Source organism: Semicossyphus pulcher, unplaced genomic scaffold (assembly GCF_022749685.1).
Source record: "Semicossyphus pulcher isolate SPU_LCO1_2020_fin unplaced genomic scaffold, fSemPul1.0.p SCAF_12, whole genome shotgun sequence".
Taxonomy (NCBI): Eukaryota; Metazoa; Chordata; class Actinopteri; order Labriformes; family Labridae; genus Semicossyphus; species Semicossyphus pulcher.
In genome coordinates, this window is record NW_027211626.1 from 3,243,073 (window position 1) to 3,263,729 (window position 20,657).

The 20,657-nt window shown below is 42.8% G+C and overlaps 1 protein-coding gene across 1 annotated transcript in view; it reads right to left on the reverse strand.

The window, feature by feature from the left end:
- LOC138588776 (integrin alpha-9-like) overlaps positions 1–20,657 on the reverse strand; it is a 56,896-nt gene that overhangs the window by 32,038 nt on the left and 4,201 nt on the right. The window contains exons 4-7 of the mRNA XM_069659028.1: positions 19,707–19,797; positions 19,343–19,388; positions 19,076–19,230; positions 16,649–16,809 (exon numbers count right to left, since the gene is read on the reverse strand). Of these exons, the coding sequence (XP_069515129.1) occupies positions 16,649–16,809; positions 19,076–19,230; positions 19,343–19,388; positions 19,707–19,797 (453 nt within the window). The remainder of the gene's footprint in view (positions 1–16,648; positions 16,810–19,075; positions 19,231–19,342; positions 19,389–19,706; positions 19,798–20,657) is intronic.

Below are 20,657 nucleotides of genomic sequence, written 5' to 3' on the forward strand. Positions count from 1 at the left end.
TACAACTGGATGTTACGTATACCTCCCTCTCACAACAAGAAAACATGTGCGATCTGGACAACGAGAAGCTTATTAGTTTGGTACAAAGCCTGGAACTTTTTGACCAGCGTTTAAAAACCTGCAGAGACTTCACACGAAAAGCTGACGAAGATAATCAAGGGATACACCAAGCGCAGTTGTCCTTTCACTTTCATGTTTTGAGGGAAATCTAACAATAATTTTATGTTGTGTTTTTATGAATATCAAGAGAAAGCTTCATTAAAGCTTCAAATATGAGAATAATTACATAAAATGATGACACGATTGATTATATAGTTTACTGAACATCACCATAGCAACATCTCGTCATGTGTGTTTTGTTATCCCGTCCTGCCGTTCGGTCCGAGTGTTTGTTTTTCATGTGTACCCAGAAGGTGTCGTCCGGCTGCCTGAATCCATGTGAACGCAGCATAACACTTAATATGAATAAACTTCTTTCAGTTGGTTGTTGCCAATTTAAATAATATCTTCAAGTCCACCTCTTCTCTTTCTTTAAGTGTAGAGTTTAAGTCTCCGATTCTCACATGTTAATCTGATCAACAAGATGGCAACACACCAAGCTTCCCCTCCACGCTCCGAGAGCAGCTCCTCCACGGTGGGTGCAGAGCGGCTGACGTCAGGCCGCTCTGATCTCCCGTTTAAACGCCTCACGCTTGGCTGCAGCGCACAAGAGCTCCTCTCTCAGCCAAACCCTTCAGTGAAAAGCATATAGCCTGAGCCCGGTCATGGGAAGTCTTTATTAACTCATGAGTGGAGCGCGCTCACAGAACTCCTTATTAGGACAATGGGTGTTGCAGGTTGAGGCCGTTTCATTCAGGGGCTGAACGCCAGAGAACCATAATGGAAAAAGCTTTTTAGCTAAGTGATGAATGGAGTCAGCCTGTCAAAGGTTGGGGTCGAGTGTGTGTACCGAGGCTCACGGAGACAACTTGAAATTGAAAGTATTTACAGTGATGTCTGCAGCATATGGCGCACATGCACTTAAGCAGCTTATCTCAGCCTGTCCTTGAAAAAAAAGTGCACAAGTGAGACAATTACTGAAGTTTTAGTGTGTAACTTTCTGCCAGATCGACTGCAGGTCAAACTACAGCAGCTGCTCAGCTCAGAATAGATTAGCAGATGTGGAGGTGCCTGAAGGAGACACTGAGTAGGAGTAGGAAAGAGCGACGTCCAATTGTTTCAGCTAGAAACCTTTGTGTCTGTGGAAATGATCGGCATGCTGCGAAATCTTTCTGGACACGTGTCTCAGGAAAGTTTAAAGAAATTTAAATGAAATAAATGGATTGGGATTTTAAAGGGACTTCTAATACTTGCTAATGCTTATTATTAAGTGCATAATAGATAATTGTTAGTGTTATTTTAGTGATAAGTAGTTTTCTTGACATTGTTTGGGCAGCAGATCAAGCTGTCAACACAACAACGTGACATATTATCACTTTATAAAGTTGTTGTTGCAAATATGTTAACGTAACATTCATTCTCTTATTATCTCTACGATTGTCACCTGAAGGAAACATCTGGCCCTTCAGCTACCGAATGCTCCACTATGGCTACGTCTATACTGTTAGTATAGTATTACTAACTTTATCGCAGCCGTCTTCCATGTTAATATTTACAGTTTGACTCCCGCCAGCGTAGAATTGTGACGAATGTCGATCGAGAGTGATGTAAAAGTCGCATGAATTCCGATATGACAGTTCAGACTCAGGTCGCATTGCAAAAAGTCAGACCTGTATCTGATTTAGGAGCACATATGAAAGAGGCTTAAATCAGAATTGAAAACATCAGATTCCATGTGATTCGTGCTGTTCACACTGTCGTGAAAAAAGACAGATTGGTTCGGATTTGGGCCACATCTGCGTGCAAGTCTGAACGTAGCCAAAGTTCACTAGCAAGCTGCTAACTTTGTCTGTCTGATTCAGCATCATCAGTGAAAATAGCTGCCTGCTGCTGATTAAAACACAATGACACCAGTGAACAGTTAAGGCACTGGAACAAAACTGTCACCAACAAAAGAGAAGATAATCTATATCAAATGTGAGTGGTTTCTGAAGTTGGATGCTGTTATAACAACTGCAGCTTTAAACAGATTTCTTTAGCCTTATTTGGGGCTGTGGAAACTAAAGACAACAAGTGACACACAAATACTTCAAGTTCATGTGCTGAACTTGTTAAACAGTTGATGGGATAACTTTTGATTTGGTGCTCTATAAATAAAAATTGATTGATTGAAATTGATTATTTTAACATCCAGTCGGTAGAGAGCAACATGATCACTTATTTGAGAGGTGTTTCTGGCCACCCGAAGAATTGAAGTCCAATATTTACTCTTTTTGGTCTCTACCAGCTCCTGAGGGAAACATCTGGTTCTTTAAATGCTTTATGCTTTATTATGTTTAACAGTTAGAGGATACATTTAAGTACCAGCTGCTTGGTGCTTTAAGCAGGTATTGTGTTATGGATTAAAGAGCTCTTTTTGGTTTAAACCAGCCGCGTGCTTCTGGAAAAAAGGACTCTATGAGTGTGATGAGTGTGACCCATAAAAGTACAGTAATGGACCGGACAGCTTAAACTCAGAAGGGAGCTGCAAATCCAGGAGATGATTCTCCATAGGAGTGACTTACTGCCACATGTCATTTGATTATTGTTTTAAAAATGGTTACAGCCACTTTAAGCTGTGATGTCTCGCCTGAAATGACGTCATGAATTAGTGAAAGTGACCACTTTCAGGGGTAAAAGAAAGTTACAAGTCAACAAAAAATGCACTTTGGTTTTTAAGACCTTCTTTCTGTCCAAAACCCAGTGATTCAGAGTCATCTGAAAACTCCAGACTACTAGTCATACAGTTTGTCTGCCTTTGAGATCTGTTCCCATTCAACGTGAGCCATGTTTACTCCACCACTGGAAAATATTTCAGGCTGTCTGAATCTAAAGTGAAAACTGATTCTCAGATGTCGGTCCAGATTCAAACACCAACCTGATCAATCACACAACACGCTTGGTGATGGAGCTTGAACCGAGTCCAGCCGTCTGTTGGATCTTTTACGATGTATTATGGCCTGGATCACAGACAACAAGTAAGCTACAATGAACACTCAACATGCGGTTATGCTTTCAAAATACAAGTTAGCTGTTATGAATAAGAAACATTCAGTTAGATTTTCAAAATAAAACTCGCTGTGAAACAGTTTATGACCTTTGGACAGGAAACAATCCTGCGATCCGACACTGGTGCCAATAGGCAGTTTAAATAATAATAATCATCAGCAACATCAACAAGATCAGTATAGTCATCATCATCAATAGCATCAATATCATTAAGGTCAGAGGTTCATAAAGAGCTGGGTCTTTAGCTTCTTCTTAAAGGTGAAAGGGACTCTGCGGACCTAATGGAGTTTGGTAGCTCGTTCCACCACCGGGGGACGACTGAGGAGAAGAGTCTAGTTAGAGACTTAGGGCCCTGTTGTGATGGGAGTACCAGGCGCCTTTCATTGGCAGAGCAGGAGGGAGTGTAGACCTGGATGAGGGCGTTCAGGTAGGCAGGAGCCATTTGTGTTGCTGTTTTATAAGCGAGCGACAGGGCTTTGAATTTGATGCAAGCAGCGACTGAGAGCCAGTGGAGGGATATGAACAGTGGAGGGATATGTGCCGTTTTGTGTTGATTGAAGACCAGTCGCGCTGTGTTCTGGATCATCTGCAGAGGTTTGAATGTGCATGCAGGAAGGCCTGCCAGGAGGGAGTTGCTGTAATCAATGTGTGATATCACGAGAGCCTGTACCAACAGTTGTGTTGCATGCTCTGAAAGTAGTTCAGTTATGTAATTAACTTATGCTACATGCTTAAAATCTTCTTCAAAGATCAACAATAACAGTTTGTTTTGAAAAGAAATCAAACCTGAGTCTTGTGGTTGAAGCCCTGTGTTTGTTTGTTTGCATTGCCCCTGACAGTCAGCCCAAGTGGACTTTTGTGCTCTTTACACAACTTCACCAGATTTCACAACAAAAAGTTTTTCCCTTTAATTTCAACCCATCAAGAACAAATAGATACAAAATAAATGATAAGCTGCAGAGCTGACCAGAACACTGAACCCTGAGTACAGTTTTGGCATCCTGCTTTGGGTGAAAACATAAATCAACCGAATCCTGACCTTCACAGAGACTGAGTGCTGCTAGATTCAGCGCTGTTTTGTAATGTCTCCCATGAGCGATCACATACTTCCTCCTGGCTGAAACAGACGAGCGCCATCACTTAACGGACAGGAAACGTGGACCATCTGTACTGTCACGCATGAGGCCGCGTCACGAGCAAACAATAAATACCACAATGCTCTTAACGCTGAGACCCAGCTGCAGACGTTAACACTATGATATGCAAAATCCTTTTCTCGTGCACCAAACAAAACGAATAAAAAGACACGTCTCTGCTTTAGTAAGATGACTCTGCTCAGTGAGGATCCCAGGGGTGCAGATCAGGAGATATACATCTCGTTCGCCCGGCAGAATCCAAGTGTATTAAATTTACTGCTTTTTAAAACAGTGTTCACGTAAACACAAATTACAGGAAACTTTTACGGCCTCGCATGCATCACCAAGAAGGCATTCAACATTTGACCCTTGGACAGTTAAAGCCACAGCTGGGATTTATAAAAGGAGGAGAGAAAAAGGTGCCTCGCTTCCCCGGTGGAAATCTGCAGATGGAATAGTTTACTGCTCAAACACACCAAATTCATCAGCGTGTTATTTTTACTGCATTCCATCAACAACAACTTGATTTAACGCCAATGCTAACTATAGCTGATTCAGTGTAATATCAGGAACTGAACCCCGGCCAGACTCCTATAAACACACAGATGTGTTCCTTCAGACCTCAGGTCCTCCTCACTCAGCTCCCTCATTGTGAGAATTTCAACACTTTCTTTGTTTTGGTGCTATTTTCAGCGTCATAACGACATCTCATTTATGTGCATTTCATGGCTTAACACTCTAAATGACCCGAAAGCTGTGGAATAAATTCAGTAGCAACTAGCAACTAAAGGGAATTAGTCTGAAAGGTTCTGCACTGTAGCCCCTTCATTCCCCAACTTCTCCACCCAGGGCTCCCCTCATCATCATCATCATGTCTTTCTACCTTTAACCCCTCGCTGATCTCTTCTGTACCAGCCTGCCTCAGTATGGAGTCACCACAAGGACACATGCACGGCTCCCCTAAAAAGCAAAACAAACCTAGAGCTGAAAAAAAAGAGGAAGAATCCAGATGAGGTCCTTTTAAGGAAGCAGCTCTGAGCTCGAGAAGAGAGGATCAGACAGAAACAAGGTGGCTTTAGTCGCCCCTTAAGTCTGTAATACCGTGTGTTTAAGGCAGAGATGGACATGATACTGATACTTCTAATAATAGGAGGAGGAGGAGAACAAGAGGAAGAAGGAGGAGGACAAGAAGAAGGAGGAGAGGAGAAGGAGGAAAGGGAGAAGAAGGAGGAGAAAGAGGACAAGAAGAAGAAGGAGGGGAAGAAGTATGAGAAGAAGAAGGAGGAGGAGAAGAAGTTGAAGAAGAAGAAGTAGGATGGGGAAGAAGAAGGAGGGGAAGAAGGAGAAAGATAAGAAGAAGAAGATAAAGGAGGAGGAGGATGACAAGAAGAAGAAGAAGAAGGATGGGGAAGAAGAATGATCAGGACAAAAAGAAGAAGGAGGGGAAGATGAAGAAGAAGAAGACGAAGGAGTAGGACAACAATGGGATGAAGGAGGAGAAGAAGAAGTAGAAAGAGTAGAAGAAAAAGCAAGAGAAGAAGAAGGAGAAGAAGGAGAAAAAGAAGGAGAAGGTGAAGAAAAGGGAGAAGGAGGAGGAAAAGAAGTAGGAGGGGAAGAAGAAAAAGGAAAAGGAGGAGGATGGGGAGGAGGAAAGGAAGAAGAAGTAGGAGAAGGAGAAGAAGAAGAAGGAAAAGGAGGAGGATGGGGAGGAGGAAAGGAAGAAGAAGTAGGAGGAGAAGGAGAAGGAGGAGGATGAATAGAAGAAGAAGTATGAGGAGGAGGAGGGTTAATAACTGTGTCCAAATTGTAAAACACAGTCACATGACTTTAATTCACACATCCATCACACGTTGTTTAACTTCTAGAAACAAGAAGTTAACATGCTACAGACACGACTTTAGAAATGCATTGTGGGATTTTTGTGAACTCCACACATTTCACACAGATTTTTATTTGGATGTTCTCATAAAATCGTTGAACTAAAAGCATCATAACTCTATTTCTGAATGTTGTTGCTGTTTAGAAAGAACAACAAGCATCTGAAGACTTCCTGCCTCTGAGTGATGAACTCCCTTCAACATCCTGATAAACCTTCTTCGTGCATAAACAGGAAGCTTGTTATCGCTCTTATGCAGTTAATTGCTGAAGCAAATTCCCCCACAAAGAGAGATTTCTGTATCGCACAGCTATGAAGTCAGTTGCAGATTTTTGCATCATATTTTGACAGTTTAAACAATAAAATGAAACCACATGAACTTATTGGATGCTGCTATTCATATTTATGTAAAAATATCAGCAGCTCAAACGTGCATGCTTTAAAATAGCGTTCAGTGTGTTTGCCTGTTTGGGTCGGTTCCATCCTGGTGATAGAGGAGGTCTCCAGATGCTTCCTGCGGCTGATTTCGTCACTGTGCTCAAGATCTGGGACACTTTTACTTCACTGTTATTGTTGGAGCCATTGTTTTCAGACGAGCGCTGATAAAGCTGCGGCACGCTCACACAAACTTGTCAAATCCACCTAATGAGAGCACGTTACCGTCTCCGCAGGACGTAAACAGTCTTCTTGTGTATATTCTGGTTCCTCTGCGGCGGATCTCGCCTGTTCCTGCAGGAAGCAGAATTTGAAGTTGACGCCACCACATCGGGAATATGCACTAATATTAACAAATGGGTCAAGGCGTAGGAAATGATAGTGGGGTCAGCGCCGGGTTGTTAACCCTTTGAAGTCCGCATAAGAAATGAGCCGGCCAGTGTCTACATAGGTATTTTTTGGCTGACTGCCGGGGTCAGCCCTACACACGAGTCTGTATGTGACTGACCGACTGAGTATCTGAGTGAGTGAGTGAGTGAGTGACAGGACTTTCAGAGCCACAGAGAGAGAGAGAGTTGCAACATCGCAATGGTGGATCATGGAGCATATTGGACCTCCACTGATGCGACTCTCTCTCTCACATGGCTCTGGATACTTTGTTCGGGGAGTAGGCGGGGCTGCTCCTGCACTGTCCTCACCATGTCCGCAGCGTGCATATCCAGGGGTAGTTTCAGGTCTTTGTTTTAAAGGTTTCTGTGGGTTGGTCTGAACAGAAAAAAATCTTATTTATATTAGAAACGGGACTTTAATTAACACACAGCAAAAACAACCGTATGAGCCGAGACAAAGAGACGGAGAACGAGCGAGGGGGATAGAGGGAGAGGTTGCACCTGAGTTACTTCTGTGACATGATGTTGTTCATTTATTTTTACTGACATATACTTATGGCCTGCGGGAGACTTCTGACTATGTGTTTATTTCAAAGAAAATTAAGCAGGAACCGCAATAAGGAGCCAGTGAGCGACTTTATCGATCAAATAACTTCCTGGAAAAGTTACAAATAAAGTAAAAAAACAACAACAACAACAACAACAGCCCGGGAAACACTTCCAAATAAAAGCATTGTGTGCAAACGAGGGGAGTCAGAATTCCAGATCGGGCTTTTACTTTGAAAAAGCAGACGGGAAGTGTTGTCCTACTTCACTCTCCATGCCTGTGACTTTTACTACAGGAAGAGACGTTAATATTGCTGTCAGAGATCAATAGGACTCATTGGCTATTTTTAGGGAGCTCGGGGAGAAGAGCAGAGTTCAAAGGCTTTTTGATGTTTCATCAGCAATAGAAATACAGTGGTTATTTTTGGAAATTGATCTTATTGTGATGTAATTTCTTGGAATATCTTCAATGACTTCACCAACCTAAAATCTAGCTTTTATTGTTTTGAATTTTAGGTATTTTTTTTATGATTATGCGAACAAGTATCTACTGTTGCCAGATCTCAACTGCCCCCTGACGCTCGAGCGTTTTCACCACGTTTATCACCGCCTGTAATATAATGTAATGACATCATCAACAAACGTAATCTGTAAATTTAACAGGATCATGGTCAATCCATCTGCAGGAGGTTCGTTTAAAGGGTTAAAGACGCTTCCTGACGATGCGGAGTGATGAAGTAATCTCAGCTTTTTGTCTTTTCCTGGTGTGGTGAAGCAGCGGCCCCGTCACAGGCAACGCTTCTGACATTCTGTTTCAACACATTCACACTGAACACACGTACACACACACACACACACACACACACACACACACACACACACACACATACATGTTTCCTCTGGAGTGGAAGTGGGAAACATGGCAGGAGAGACTCCTTCATTGTGGTCAGACTTGGCCACCCATTACGTTGCCTTGCGGAGGCATCGTGTGGCAGCAGAGCGGCCAAAAGACTGCGGAAACATTTTGCCCGGCATTCCTCGCTGCCAAAATCAACAAATCATCAAATCTGCCTCAACCTTTGGTCGCTCGATATGAGCAACAACGATGGATTTACTATGGCAACAACACAGAGAGGGTCTCAGGAGCAGACATATCAAGAATAATACCTCACTGACATCTTCAACGCACATGAATGAGAGGAGCTTCATGGGAAATTTCTCTTGTTTAGTGTCACAAAAGTCTGCAGAGAGCTCACTCCCAAAACAAGCTCAGAGAAGAACTGTATAATGTTCACGCTGGCACGACCATGTAGGGAAATCCTGACCAAAATATTACCCTGAGCTAAAATTAGCCTCAATAGCTCGTCCAGTAAACGGTAAAACACTAATACTTGCAGACAAAGCATTAAAGGTAACGTATATATGCCCGTGCCCATGATATTTTCCACTTGATTTATTGTCGCAGCGGTTATATTTTAACTTTTTCCCCTTTAAATTCTTTATAAATAGGCAGTCGACAGGCTGCTCATGTGTAATAGAAGACAGCTGGATTTGATTAACTTCCTGCTATATACTTTCATTGTATCAGCTCTCTTGGCCCGAGCTAAATGAAACCGGGGAACAGCGTCGGGGGAATTGCACGTTTCTGTTGAACTGTAAAGAGGCAAACAAAGCCGGCAGTGTGGCAGCGGCCCGGCTCCAGGTTTCCACGTGCCAGACGGCGTGGAGGCTCTGGGACTTTGTCTTTCTGCAGAGCATCTGGGATGCAGCGACAGGAACTCCTGCGCTGCCGTGCTCAGTGAGCTCTAAGGTTTCCTGTTTGTCTTTGGAGAGGGGACTGAGGTCAAACAAGTGTGAAGGGTTTTTCACATTAGTTTGAGCTCTTTGGAGGAGCAGATGACAGGATTTCAAAGCATAACGCAGCCCAAAACCTGTAGGTAAGGTGTCAATCAAAGAAAAGTAGAGTTCACTAATAAAGACACAAACTCCATTTAGGTAAACAGATTAGTTTCAGGAAATTTGGTGGTCTGAATTATCTTCTGTCTTCCCTCAAATAAAACTGTTCTTCAGGGTCAGAAAAACAAGATGCTTGGTCTGTGATGATTTTTAGCATTGATTATACAAACGATAACTGTTAACTGTTAACTGATAACTGTTTATGTTTTCTTTGTAAAATTTCCTTGAATAAAAGCAAATATTAAGCATACAGAGGGATTTAAAAACAACGTACCAAGGGTAGCAGAAGTGCGCCAACTTTCGTAACCTAGCAATGGTAAACGCCGGAGAGAAGTGCTCTGAAATGGAGGGTGTGGGCGCTGCCAGTGCAAAAAAACGCTTTTAATGGACACAGGCCCTTATTCTCTGACGTGTAAAGGTTTGTTTCTTACCAAAATAAAACACGTAAAAGACGGATCCATCCACTAAATATGGCCAGCTGAGATACAAATGAGGTACAGCCAGGTTAAAACATTGCTAATGATTCAGAGAACCTGATACATCTGTAACTTCCTAAAACCACCAGCTTATAAACCCAGCCTGAAAATCTCACGCATTTTATCCCTCAAATCCAGCGTGTGATTAATTTTTCCATTCAGTCATAAGAGGCTGGTGAAGGCCTCATTTAGCTTTGACAGATAGATGCTCATCCTGCAGATGCCCCAACAAACGCAGCAGTCATCAGAACAACGTTTGATGGACCTTTAAATACTCGGGTGGTGCAGAGCAAATGTTAGGGGGACATGAGATATAGGCCACATACTCAGTGGAATATAGGCCAGAGGAAAGAGGGGGGGAAGTGAGCAGGATAGTTTACAAGCTAAATTAAACAGACAACTGTTACAGGCCGGGCTCTTGCTGCCGTTTTTAGCTCCTCCTTGGAGACGGCGATTCTTCTACAGAGCTACACAATACCACTCATGACCACAAATGGAACTGGCTCTTGGCATGATTTCAAGGCTCACGTGCTGTGATGGGACTGCTGGAGTGAAAACATGTACATGACGATGGATAAATGGCCCAAGATGTAAACACGCCATGTGATGTGATCATGGAAGAAGTGCAGAACATCTAACACAGGGATACTTTAAACCATTTTACAAAGACAAGCTGTAAATCAAAGCTAAGTGAGCAGTAAAAGCCGGCCTACAACCAAACAGTACTTGACACAATGAATAATGAATGCTTTATGGTTTATACTGAAACATATGCCACAATGTAATGTGGACATTACACCTGTAGCACCTTAAATCTGCAGACACTGATGGTCTCCACTCAACATATAGCCAGAGACATGTTCATTATTTCTTGTTCGTTTGTTATGTTTCAGTCATGCTAGCAGTCTGTCAATGCGAAATAGTCAATCCACCATTTTGGTCCAGACTGAAATATATGGACAAATACTGAATGGATTGTTATAAAGGTTTGCACAGATATTCATGGTTCTGAGAGGATGTGTCCCAAATACTTTGGTGTCCCCCTGACTTTTCCTCAAGAGCCACAATGAGGTGTGAAATGTCTCTAGAACTATTGGACGATTGCCATGAAGTTTGGTAGAGCCATCCATGTCCCCGTCAGCCAGCGTCAGGATGAACTGTAGCTATTTTATCTAGCGCCATCATGAGGTCACATATGAATTTGTCCAGTACTTTAATTTATGATCAAAAACCTGAAAAACCAAAGGCAGTTCCATTAGCCTTAAGCGGGCTTCACACTACAAGATAATCAAATCTATTTTGGGCCCGTTTCCCCCCTTCTGACAAAAGTAAGCAAAGTCACAATGGTTCTAAAGATGATCTTCCAGATGTTCCTGTGATGTGAGGGATGTTAAGAGTGCTTTTACCTCCCCTGATCTGCTCAGAAGAACGTCGGGGCCGCAGCAATTTCCAATCATAAAGATTAAACATGTTCAATATTTACGACCTGTTGTGTGGGGGGAACCCTGAGGACAGCCGAGCACGCACTGTGTGGATTGTCACGTGGAACCAAACGACTGGGAAGCAAGCTGACCAAAGAAGGAAGCACAACAACCGCAGCCATGGCGACAAAAGCAAACGTGAAGCATAGAGTAACATGTTCACGCCGTCTCCACCACTTCATCCACGGTTTGTTCTTTTTGAATTTTCATCAAAAAGTCCAAAAACTATCATCACAAATTCTTCCTGCCCGTCGTCCGCCATGTTTGTTTACTCTCAAGTCTCGTTTGACTACGAGAGATTTAGTGAGATTTCCAGCTGTGAGAGTCGGGCTCTGGTTGTTGGTGAATAAATTGTGTTGGTGTGTGGTGTGCTGTTTGGGTCATATTGTTGCTCTCCACACACTATTGGAAGAAAACTGTTCAATCTGTCATCATGTGTGGGCTCTCTCACATGTTATCCATCTGTTAAAATTTTAAAAACCTTTCAGTGTGTTTTGTTCAGTGGTTTTTTCGTGCGTTTAGAGCTGTTAATTAGCATATGATAGCACTCTAACATGCTAAATTAAGCTGATTGACATAGCCTTTTCCTTAACCAGCTAAATATTAGCATGTTAGCACTGTCACTTTGCTGTTAACATGTTGATGTAGCATGTAGCTCAAGTAAAGCCTCACAGCGCTGCATGTCTGTAGACTCTGAAAAGTAAAATATTAATGATGTCTAAAATGGCTTTAATGATGTCATCATTTATTCATTGTTTGGGTCAACTTGGTGGCATAAGAGTTCCCACCTGAGGATTAATAAAGCTGTCTAAAGTAATCTAATCTAGTCTTCCTTGCTGCCCTGCATGGTGACCTTTCAACTTTCCATTCATCAAAGTAGTCCCTTATCATACACGTCCTATTTTCTATCCGACACACAATAATCAAGTTCACTCACTGAGGCATCCAGTTGAACATGAATAATATTCAAAACCTCCAAGCTATTCCACTGTGCTGTCACTAGCAGAGTAAGTTGAGACACTGCCATACCACAGAGGGACAACATGCCAATTGTACCAAATATCTTAATACGACACGTCAAGCTGAAGCATTTCTGCTCAAAGGCGGTGGTACGTTTGTGAAATGACTCATTGCCTGTTCCCGAACTGCACCTCTGGTAATCAGGACCCCGATCATTTATCAGTCATCACTGCTCGGAACTGTTTTCCCAAACTAACTGTGAGGTACGACTGGAGTAAAAGCCTGCACGGAGTTTATTCAGCTAAAAATAACCAAACAAAGACCATCTGGAGGGCTGGTATGCTGTTACCCTACGCCAAAGAAAACATGTTTAAAATGATCAACATGTGAGACTTGCATAATTTCAGGAGGAATTACTCCTGAAAAAAGTCTGAAATTGAACTTTAGCTTCTGTACTCTTTGCTCTCTGAATAACTCCTGTTATGCCCTTTTGTTCTCAACACTACTTGATTTACTGAGTGTCTCCAGATCCAGCTTTTACTTGATTTCAGATGGTGCAAACTGAGCATGTCTGTTCCAGTCCTGCTGCATGCATGTGCATGAGGTAGAACAACTTTAACCGTGCCTTATTAAGTTTGCTGCTAACAGAGGTCCTTTAAAGGTGTTTATATCATCTGAAAAGTCAACAAACGGGGTCGACAAATGGTCAGCAGGGTAACAAACGTGAGAGAGGCTCAGAATAGCACATGGCCTGCTTCCACAGCTCCTCATGCATCAGGGCTTGAGCAATCAACCCTGACGTGAGGGTTTTCCATCAGCAGCGCCAGCATGCAGCTCCACAACAGCAGCCCAGAACCCTGCTGTGACGTGAGCCTCAGTCCTGCGTTTTCACTGCATGTTCGGGCTGAGTGAAGGGTGGGGCGGGGGTGCACAATCCCTTAGAGGATGCAGTCGAGAAACCAGCTGGTTTCCATTAGCATACCTCTTCTGGGGAATGGGAGGACTGGCTCATGTGGGCAGACGCATGAGGAAGATAAACGATGCAATTGGTCAGGCAGACTAGACCCTCTGAGAGCGGAGCCAGATCATCTCTGATTATGGTGATTCTTCTCTCAAGTTTGGGACGAACACAAACTGTGTGATGAAGTCTCCTGGCAGACAGTTATCATGCCGGGTCATCATCTTTGTGCCCTTTACTTTTCATACATATGAAATGTCATTCTGTCTAAACAGTGTGGTAAGGTTGTATTTAGGCCGCCACACCTTTACCATGGCTTTAAAGTTGGGAGTCTCACCTCTGCTTTTTGTTGCTGAGCAGGTGGAATTTGTAGTAACATAAAGAGGAAAAATAACAACCTATAGAGCTGGAGTGGCAACCATGGTGCACCTCATGTCTCAGTCAAGCTAATCTAAAAACTCCTACTGACAAAAGATGGAATATTATTTAAATATATCCAAATAAAAAGAGTTAAGTCGTCTGTAAACTGATATCTATCCCGAGAATCAAAAGATCAGTTCTACGTTTTTTGGAGACACTTACAGATATTCACTTGACAAGGTTCACATCACACTTAAATATAAAGCTGGAGGCAGGCGGCAGTTAACTTAGCTTAGCATAAAGACTGGAAACATGTGAGCAACTAGTCTGGTTTTGTTAGAAGGTTCACCTATAGGCATGTTTAAAGGTACCAGGCTACATCTCATATCTTATCTGATTAAGGGCATACACAAACTAAAATGTAAAAACAAGTCACAGTTTCCAGGAAGTTTCTAGGCATAGTGAAGAGATCAAATCTGGCACAAAACTCCCTTTGAAAAACCACAACTATTTTTTTTCTTGTGTGATCAACTCTTGTGTGAAACTTGATCCAACATGTTTATTAGCGAACTTTAATTGTATTAGTTGGCAGTGTTATCTTTGGATGGAGCCAGGCTACCTGCTTCCCAATGTTTCCTGTTTTTATGCTAAGCTAAGCTAATTGACAGCTTCTTTAAGAACTTCGAGACATGAGAGTATGATTGATGATCTCCCCACATTAAATGCTATTTGGTCAACAGCCCAAGTTAACGACTCTCCCTTGACTACACATCTATTAGCATACCTACAGAGGCTTATATTTCTCACTCCGTCCACCAGTTACTTTAGACCTGAAGAAGCCTCTCGGATGAGAGGTGAAACGTCAGTCCCTTTAAGCTTCAAATCCCCACATTAAAGCTAATAAGTCTATTTCCCGAAATTTCCCCCAAAAATAACTTTTCAAACATCAGCGTGTAATTTAATCCAGAGACATTAGTGCTCATACAAACTAACAGAACAGCAAAATTCAGCTCATCCGTTAACTAACTTCTGGCCTGATGGATGGCACTTGAAGTATAAGTGTGTTCCTCTCACAGCTCGAGACACACCACAGACATTTGGCAGTGAAGAGCTTCGACTGAGTGATAATTCTCGCCCACCCACCAAACTAAATATGTTTGGTTCAAGCGCTGAAATGTCAGATTTAGCAGAAGCTCTACTTTACATGACTGACCTGTCTGTTAAAGATAAAAGGTTTAAAGTTAGACGCAGGAAAGTGAAGATTATGTTTAAAATGTTCCTGGTTAAACACACACCAGACCGCACTGATAACTGTGATATGTATTTTAAGATGAGTAAAGGTTATAGCTATAACTGCTCTGTGTGATATACTCTCATTATAGTCTGAATGGTTGAAGGAGGAGAGGCAGGCGTGGTAATGACAGCCCCCCTCAGTCAGCAGCTCAGCCTCCCACAGTGAAAGCGCCTGGAGAGCACAGTTAAGAATGCCTGTGAAATTTACAGGCCTGCTGCAGGCCTCCGTACTACAGGAGGTGAAACATTGATGTTGCCCTCAGGACGAGGACCCTCTCTGAGGCTACGCGGCTAAATCACAGAGGAACACAATAGAGGGACTATGCGGTGACAAAGGAAACTCTGTTTTCTGTCAGTTTCTGCAGATGCACACTTGAGCAGCATGGTTTCAGGAACCATCAAGCGCCTGCCTGTTACCTTTAACCTCGCCCAGCAGGGAGACACACAGAGCTTCCAGCAGATGCCTGTTGATCCGTAGCCTTCAGCTGCAGCTGCCACTGCTCTCACACCACTGAGAGATACGTGACGGCCCTTATCTTATGTCTGCATTTTATTATTCCTCTTGTTTTGATCCGGGAAAACAAACAAAAGTCTGGTGTTTGTGTTACGAACAAAGTCCACTCCAAGAGGGGGGAGCATGGTGAGAGCTTTTGTATGTTTCTCAGGTCAAGAGTTGTATTATTCATTAACTATATTTTTTAGAAGCCTGCTATTTAGTTGACAACTATGATTGTCATTCTTGAGATAGTCCATTTTTTATCATCAATATGACAGGATATTTAAGTGTATTAAAGCTTATTTTTTCAGCAAACAAGAGAGTAATCAATCAAGTAAAATATGTAATAATGCTTGATTTTTTTTGTGGTTTTTCTACCACAAATAATGCTAAATTTGGGCCTTCTGGAAATAATAACACGTAGAATAATTCCATCCATCCATTATCTATACCGCTTGTCCTGTTCAGGGTCACAGGAGGAGCTGGAGCCTATCCCAGCTGTCACTGGGCGAGAGGCGGGGTTACACTTGGACTGATCGCCTGATCAATCACAGGGCTGACACATAGAGACAGACAACCTTTCACACCCACTCTAACCCTAACTTACGGGCAATTTGGAGTCACCAATGAACCTAACGAGCATGTCCTTGGACTGTGGGAGGAAGCCGGAGTACCTGGAGGGAACCCACACATGCAAGTGGAAAACATGCAAACTCCACACATGATTCGAACCAGGAACCTTCTAGCTGTAAGGCGACAGCGCTAAACACTGTAACACTGTGCAGCCCCCTACCGATCAGAGGTCAACATATTTCTAAATTCAAAACTGGTACTAAATAAAGAGCTATTTTGGAGCCAAAAAGAGCCGCTTCTCATCGCTCAACTGAGCCAAATGATCTGGCTCACGAAAAAAGAGACCATTCCCATTATCACTGTCAACATTTTAGCTGGAACATTACTGATTTTGATGCTCCAACAAAAAACAAACCACACAAGCAAACAACTCATATCGCACACCAACATAGCAAAGAGAGAGCGATCAAGGTCATGGGAAAGATCAGCTGAGGCAACGAGCAGCACACAGACAGCCCAACACAAACACAGCCCGCCAGCGCTAAGTCCAGAAAATCCATCCTTACCTTCACGTAGGCGGTGAAGCGCTGGCACTCCTCCCTGTTGATGTCCAGGCTGAGCTGCTGGCTCATCTGGCTGATCTGAGATCCGCTCTGGGTGAAGTAGACCCGGGAAGGCTGGCTCTTCTGTCGCTTATCCACATCGGCTGTTAAGTTGTACAGCAAATCTGACAAGGAACACAAACACTGTTAGACATAATGCTAAGTGACAGCGATGGATCTCTGAGTGAAGATAACCCTGAGAAACTCTTGAGGTATGCACGGTTTGGTTTTCTTTTATTGCCATCAAAACATGGGGAAAAGATCAATTATCGCTTATTGCAGTAAATGATTGTGAGTAAGAGGGGAGAAGGGATGTGTAGGACATTCTTTGGTCGAATCATCTGATATTACTTTAACTCAACAAGGGCTCTTTGTGTCGTGTTTATGAAAACAAATTTCAGAAGATTTAATGTAATAATTCTGCACAATTTTAAATCCACAAGCCAGCGAGGACATTAAGAAGAGCTACACAGTTTAAACTGTTTTATTAAAGCTGGTTCATGCTGGATTTACCGCTGACAACCTGAAGTGAATCATTAAAACCTTTTTGTGCTGAGATTTTTGTAGCTTAAGGTGAGCAGACACGGATTAACTAAAAAAGGAAATCAATTTTCCATGTGGTCGGCCAGAGGTAGAATTACTGTGAAAGAAAACATTTCAATAACAACATTCCTGTTAGTCCCAGCCCAGGCTTTAGTGACACTGAGAGCTACATATAATCTGCTTTCAATTGAGAAATCATCAATCCCAACACTTCCTTGTAAACCATACATGGTCTGTTGTCCTCTAAACATCCGCTCCTCTGGATGAATCGGCCTCAGTCTGTAGTAATTGCCTCAGGAGGGTGTCATACTGTTAAAACAGTGGGAAGGATGGCGAACACACCCCACTTGGACCAAAGCCTCTCTGTTTCCTCTCTCCAACAGAGGGAACGTCATGAGCTCACTCCAAAGGAGGCAAAGCAAGGCTTCATTAAAGGAGTCACCAAACACATGCTGCTGCACTTTCCATGGCGTTCTCCAGACGGCTCAACAGAGAGGCTTTATTCCAAAGGGCCAGGACACACTCATTACGTAACGACAGGGCTCCTGCTCCCCTGGGGGGAGTTGTGAGTGACCACACCCAAACACTGGAACAGGACCGCACCTCAGCACTCAACAGACACCGCACCCCTGAGCCGAATAGCAAAAGCTGAAGGGTGAAGCATCAGCCAAGCGCACTGACACTGAGGCCAAAGGCTAACCGCACTGACCGGCTCAAAACTCAGGGAGAACTGCTCAGCCGGATCAGGTTTACAAATTTACCCATTTTACATGACTAAGAGTTCAAGTGGTCTGAATTTCACTTCCTCACAACACAAAATGACAGCTTGCTTTTGAAGTTCACTGTGCCTGGATGGATGCTGGTCGCCAAGAAATACAGTGTGTTACTGGTACAACTTTTTTTTCCTCTTACATTTCAGTATGACTAAAAGTTGATTTGAAGACTCATTCAGTCCATCAGTGGAGAAAACCCTGAGTCGACCCCTCAGTGTTCACAGTAAAAGAGAATGAAAACACTGAACGAATCGCTTTCAAATTAAAACTCTGACGCCCTCCACTCATCACAGGACACCAGGAGGGTCTACAAGCTGAGCAGTTGCTAGCTTCATGGTGGTTGCTTAGCTTGTTTTTAATTCAGGACAAACAGACCAGGTTATTTGAACCAGTGAAAAACAGAATATAGCAGTTCACTTTACAAATCCGTGTCAGTGTCTACGTTCTTCCTGGACTTTCAGGGGCTGAGCTGAGCTGAGCTGAGCTGCTGCTAACTTTAGCTTACTAAAACTGGGAAGTTATGAACTGGGAAATTACGTGATTTGAAACACTTAGAAAGTAGCCAGCTTGAAATTCTCAAACGTCCATCTGACTCTGATAAAAGTTAGTCTTGCAGGTAAAACTAGAGATACTGAGAGAGAGGAGTTTGGTTTGGTGCTATACTGGATCAAACAGGAACAAACAGTCAAAGCTTTGTATTTAACAGCAGCTGTTGTGAGTCCAGCAATCATGTTTTAGAGGAGTTGGTAGGTGTTTATTTTTCTTTTTGGAGAGAGGTGTGCTACCTGTTTCTCTCTACTTCTTTAAGTCTATGCTAAGCTAAGGTAAGCTCAGCCAGCGACTCCTGCTGTAGCTCCAAAGAGACAACAGACACAAGTGATATCAACCTTCTAACTCTGTGCAAGAAAGCTAGCGAGCAAATGTTCCAATAAATGGAACTATTCCTTAACACTGAAGATATGATTAAAAGCTTGTCTGCTCTCTGGCTCTAACTGTATCATTCACAGTAAGTTAAGTGGCTCTATCAGAGTGGACTGACTTCTGTGATGTTCTTCTTGTCTGGGTTTGTCCTCACCTATCTGTCCGGGCAGCTGTTTCCCTCTGAAGCGCATGCACACGGTGACGTTGAAGCAGTTTTGGTTGTGCTGGCCCTCGTGGCACTGCGGCACAGTGATGTTGATGGAGACGGGGAGGAAGATGGAGACATCCACCGTAATGACAGGCCGGGTCCTGCAACCACATCAACCGACACAGGAACACAGAGTGGGAGAAACTGGAGATTAAGACGAGTTGGAGGAGGCGAAGAAAATACCGCGGTGACACAAATGATCAAGTTACTCACCTCAGCAGCACCACACTATCTGACATGAAAGCTCCAATGGTGATATCTGCATGAAAACAAGAGCATGATTGATTTGTTAGTCAGAAGATATTAATGCAAACATCTGCTAACAGCCCTCTTTACACCTGCAAATCCTAAACAATGCACAGTGGACTTAAATTCGCTGCTGGCTCAGTCTGAATGTCAGCTGTGGAATGCAGTAAACAAGATGCCTCTATCACGAGTCTTTGCACTGCTAATGCAAGAGAGTGAAAAACCATGAGGGTGAAAAACAAATATTTAACAATCTCATCCTCTGCTGTTTTCAACCTGATTTTCCCGATGTGGCTTTGGAAGTCTTTCATCTCGTCTGGTATGAGCGTACCTGTGTATCCGTTGCCATCCATGTCCACATTGCCTGAGATCGACTGGCCAAACATCTGCAGACCAGGGCTAACGCTGCGCCCAGACAGTTTCTGTAACAGATGATACCAGCCTTCAAATAACACAAGTGAGCCAACATGGAGAAAAAAAGCACATTTTGTTTTTGCTCTGCGTTTGTTTTCTACGTATGAACTATCTTTGTGTTTCCAGATTTAAAGTAAAAACACATTTGGTAGCTTAGCATTAAGTAAGACCTGGATTCTTTAGGAAATTTGAGATAAAAGTTTGATGCCGCTCATGTCCATTTGTTACGTATGTAGCTAGAGCCAAGAGGAGATTAGCTTAGCTTAGCTCCGGAGTTTGAACATGCACCCACATCTTACATCTTGATTGTCCTTTATCTACAAAAACATGTGAACCAGAGCAGAGTTTTGGTTTTACTGGAAGTTCATGATGAAGATTTAGTCTCTACATCCAGACACTTTTTTTCAGATTAAAAACAAACAAGATTAATCCCGTTAAGCTCGAGAGGTGCTGGCAGTTTCCCAGTCTTTATGCTAAGCTAATTGCCTCCAGGTTGTAGCTCTGTAACTTATGCACGAGAGTGGTTTGGACCTGTTTATCTCACTCTCAGCTGAAAAGGGAATACGTTTATTTCAACGCCAATAAGATCAAACACAGGAAACCCATCTGGAAATTATGCTAAACCCAAGGGAAGTCTTTTAAGTCTGTTGTTTGCAACCTTCTTGGCTTCAGATGTCTATTAGTTTAAACTGATGCAAGTAACAAATCTGTGAATGGGGTCCAGCATGAGTTTAAGATACATATTAATAACTACGTTTTAGAGGAGTCTGTAGGTGTTTATTTTTCATTTTGGAGAGAAGCATGCTAACTGTTTCTCTATGCTTTTTTAAGTCTTTATGCCAAGCTAAGCTAAGCTAAGCTAAGCTAA